This window comes from Dipodomys merriami, unplaced genomic scaffold (assembly GCF_024711535.1).
Source record: "Dipodomys merriami isolate MVZ:Mamm:240054 unplaced genomic scaffold, mDipMer1.0.p SCAF_325, whole genome shotgun sequence".
In the NCBI taxonomy this organism is placed as follows: Eukaryota; Metazoa; Chordata; class Mammalia; order Rodentia; family Heteromyidae; genus Dipodomys; species Dipodomys merriami.
The window spans coordinates 474,331-478,266 of NW_027204771.1; the positions used below are offsets into that span (position 1 = coordinate 474,331).

Genomic DNA, 3,936 nt, shown 5'->3' on the forward strand with positions numbered 1-3,936 from the left:
TAAATAATTCCTCTGACATAAAAAAGAAGAAAAACCTGTAATACAGAAAAACATTTTCCATCATAAACTGTCAGTGTTACTCTTTTTTGTTGTTGTGAAAACAATTTACAGAGGGGTTACAATTACATGGGCAAGGTAATGAGTACATTTCTTACCAAGCATTGCTGCCTCCTCCTTTGTTTTCCGTTACCATCCCCTCCTATCATTCCCCTCCAGCCCCCCGCCCCAGCCAAAGTTGGGAAGTTCATTTTTTGACATAACATCTTGTACATCTCATTTTTGCAATGGGTCCACCTTCCCTCCACAAATTATACCTACATCAAACACAGTAAAAACAGGGGTTATACCATAGGGGAGGGACATATAAAGCAATAAAGAAATATCATATATATATATATATATATATATGTTAGATACAATATCAATAAATAAAAACATATGAGTCCTTATCTTGGGGTTCATTTTGCTAACATCAATTTATTGACCGTTTCTGCTTGTCTCAGATATATACTAATTATTGCAAATAAGCGGAACCATGGGACCTGTTTCTTTGGGCTTGGCATACTTCACTCAATATAATTTTTCCAAGTCTTTCCATTTCCTAACAAATGGAGCCATATCATTCTTTCCGATGAATGCATGGAATTCCATTATGTATATATACCACATTTTCTTGATCCATTCATCTACTGAGGGGCATTTTTGTTTGTTCCTTATCTTACCTATGGTAAACAATGCTGCAATAAACATAGTTGTGCTGGTACCCTTAGTATGGTCTTGTTTGTGATCATTTGGGTAAATGCCCAGAAATGGGATTGCTGAGTCATAAGGGAGCACTATGTGAAGTCTGTTGAGGAGCCTCCATTCTGTTTTCCAAAGTGGTTGTACAAGTTTACACTCCCAACAACAATGCAGTAGTGTTCCCTTCTGTCCATATCCCCTCCAGCATCTGTTGTTATTAGAGTTCTTGATTATAGTAGCTCAGTGGTAGTGTGCTTGCCTTGCATGCATAAGGCTCTGGGTTCGATTCTTCAGCACCATATAAGCAGATAAAACTGGGAGTCATGCTGTGGCTCAAATGATAGAGAGCTAACATTGAGCTGAAGAGCTGAAGGACAACACCAGGCCTGGAGTTCATGCCCCATGACAAAAAAACGGTGTAAGGAAGAGTATTACTTTCTTAATCAATACATTGTGGTAAAAGAAATTTATTTCTTATAAATCATTTCCTATATTAATATTTCAAAATTTGTAACAGTTAAGATGGGGAAAATGTCTTTACCTTTATTTTAAGGAGTATTTGGATCTTATTTATGTTTTTTTTCTTCTTTATATGACTCATTTTAGATATTCAAAAAATGGAGCATGTGATTAAGACTTACCAGGAAGGTCCAGATGAATGTCTGCGTGACGTAGCTGTCACAAATATTAACACAATAGAGCAAAGAGTGAGATTAGTGACAACTTCTAACTTGACCTCAAAACAGAAGCCAGATCTGAATAGGAATGATGAGAACTCCTTAAGGATGACGACGGACGAGTTCATTCAGTGTCAGAACATGCTCCACTACAGTGAGCCTGGTAAGATGCCAGCTGCATATATGCCTGGTGTTTCTCCTGTAGTTAAACAATCGCTTCGATACTCAGAGGCTTTTAGTCAAAATGATGATGGTCCATATTTTGAATATGGAAGAGAGAAGGTATTAAATTCAGAGATGATATTCTTTCCACATAATTGGGTTTGCATCAGAGATCCCGCCTCTAACCATAACGAATATAGAGAAGAATATGATAAGTCTGCTCTTCTTGCCCAAGAACTTTGTCAGGGAGGGAGGTTTCCAGTCACTATGCATCAGAAAAGAGACACAGGAGAGAATCCTTATACAAGTAGTGAATGTGAGAAATCATTCAGTAAGGATTTACACCTTACAAAACCTGAGAGGAAATATCCAGAGAATCCTGATGAGTGTAAGCAATGTACAAAATCTATCTCTAAGAATTCAGAACTAAGTTCTGATCAACCTAAAACAACACCAGAAGAGAAACCCTATGAATACGAAGAATGTAGGAAATTTTCCACCCAAAAGTCAGGTCTCAGAAGGCATCAGAGAACTGACAAAGAACAAAAGTTTGAGGAATGCAACAAATGTGGAAAATCATTTAGAATGAAGTCATACATCACTTTGCATCAGACAATACACACAGGAGAGAAATCTTATGAATGGGACAAATGTGGAAAGTATTTCAGACAGAAGTCAGACGTTACTGTTCCTCAGAGAACTCATACAGGAGAGAAACCTTATGAATGTAATGTGTGTGAAAAGTCTTTCACCCAGAAGTCAGACCTTACTGTTCATCAGAGAACACACATGGAAGAGAAACCTTATGAATGTAACAAATCTGGAAAGTATTTCAGACAGAAGTTTCACCTTATTGTCCATCAGAGAACACACACAGGAGAGAAACCTTATGAATGTAAGGTGTGTGAAAAGTCTTTCACCGGTAAGTCTGACCTTACTGTTCATCAGAGAACTCATATAGGAGAGAAACGTTATGAATGTAATGTGTGTGAAAAGTCTTTCACCCGTAAGTCACACCTTACTGTTCATCAGAGAACACACACAGGAGAGAATCCTTATGAATGTAACAAATGTGGAAAGTATTTCAGACAGAAGTTTCACCTTATTGTCCATCAGAGAACACACACAGGAGAGAAACCTTATGAATGTAATGTATGTGAAAAGTCTTTCACCATTAAGTCTGACCTTACTGTTCATCAGAGAACACACACAGGAGAGAAACCTTATGAATGTAACAAATGTGGAAAGTATTTCAGATTAAAATCACACCTTACTGTCCTTCAGAGAACACACACAGGAGAGAAACCTTATGAATGTAATGTGTGTGAAAAGTCTTTCACCCGTAAGTCAGAACTTACTGTTCATCAGAGAACACACACGGGTGAGAAACCTTATGAATGTAACAGATGTGGAAAGTATTTCATATTAAAATCACACCTTACTGTCCATCAGAGAAAACATACAGGGGAGAAACCTTATGAATGTAATGTGTGTGAAAAGTCTTTCACCCAAAAGTCACACCTTAGTGTTCATCAGAGAACACACACGGGAGAGAAACCTTATGAATGTAACAGATGTGGAAAGTATTTCAGATTAAAATCACACCTTACTGTCCATCAGAGAAAACATACAGGGGAGAAACCTTATGAATGTAATGTGTGTGAAAAGTCTTTCACCCAGAAGTCAGACCTTACTGTTCATCAGAGAACACATACAGGAGAAAAACCTTATGAATGTAACAAATGTGGAAAGTCCTTCATCTGCAGTTCATCCCTCAGGAAGCATAAGAGAATCCACACACATGAGAAATCTTAGGAATGTGATATCTATGGAAAGTCTCACCTGGATGAAAAATAAGTTTGCATGATAGAACCAAAACCTGATAGAAGCCTTGTGAATGTAGCAAATGTGGAGCCTTTTAGCCAGAAGGCATGCCTCATGGTTCCAAATTGAATGCACACAAGAGAAAAATCTTATGAATGAAAAAAATGTGGAAAGTTTTTGCGAAGTCATAGTTAAATTTTCATCAGAAAACACACAGGAGAAAAACATTATGAATGAAACAAGTATCAAAAAAGTCCTTCACTTAGTAATCATGCATGGATGAGTGTTTATAGAGCACAGACAAGAAAGACAAGGTATGAATAATACCAATGTAGAAAATACCACTTCGACAGCATAGCACAGTGTTCAGCAGAGAACTGAATCACATAGGAGAAAAGAAAATTAACAGGTCTAACAAATATGCAATTTTTAATAGAAGTCAGTCCTCAGTACATCCAAGAACATAATAAGGAGAGAAAATGTGAGTATAATAAATGTAGACAAAATATTTAGCCAGAAGTTTCACAGGTTT

The 3,936-nt window shown here is 37.1% G+C and overlaps 1 protein-coding gene across 1 annotated transcript; it reads left to right on the plus strand.

Annotated features, from left to right (window-relative positions):
• Positions 1-1,358: 1,358 nt before the first annotated feature.
• LOC138841661 (zinc finger protein 33B-like) lies at positions 1,359-3,395 on the plus strand. The gene is made up of 2 exons (XM_070042445.1): positions 1,359-1,700; positions 1,998-3,395. The coding sequence occupies exons 1-2, from the start codon at positions 1,359-1,361 to the stop codon at positions 3,393-3,395; spliced, it is 1,740 nt and encodes a 579-aa protein (XP_069898546.1).
• Positions 3,396-3,936: the final 541 nt, after the last annotated feature.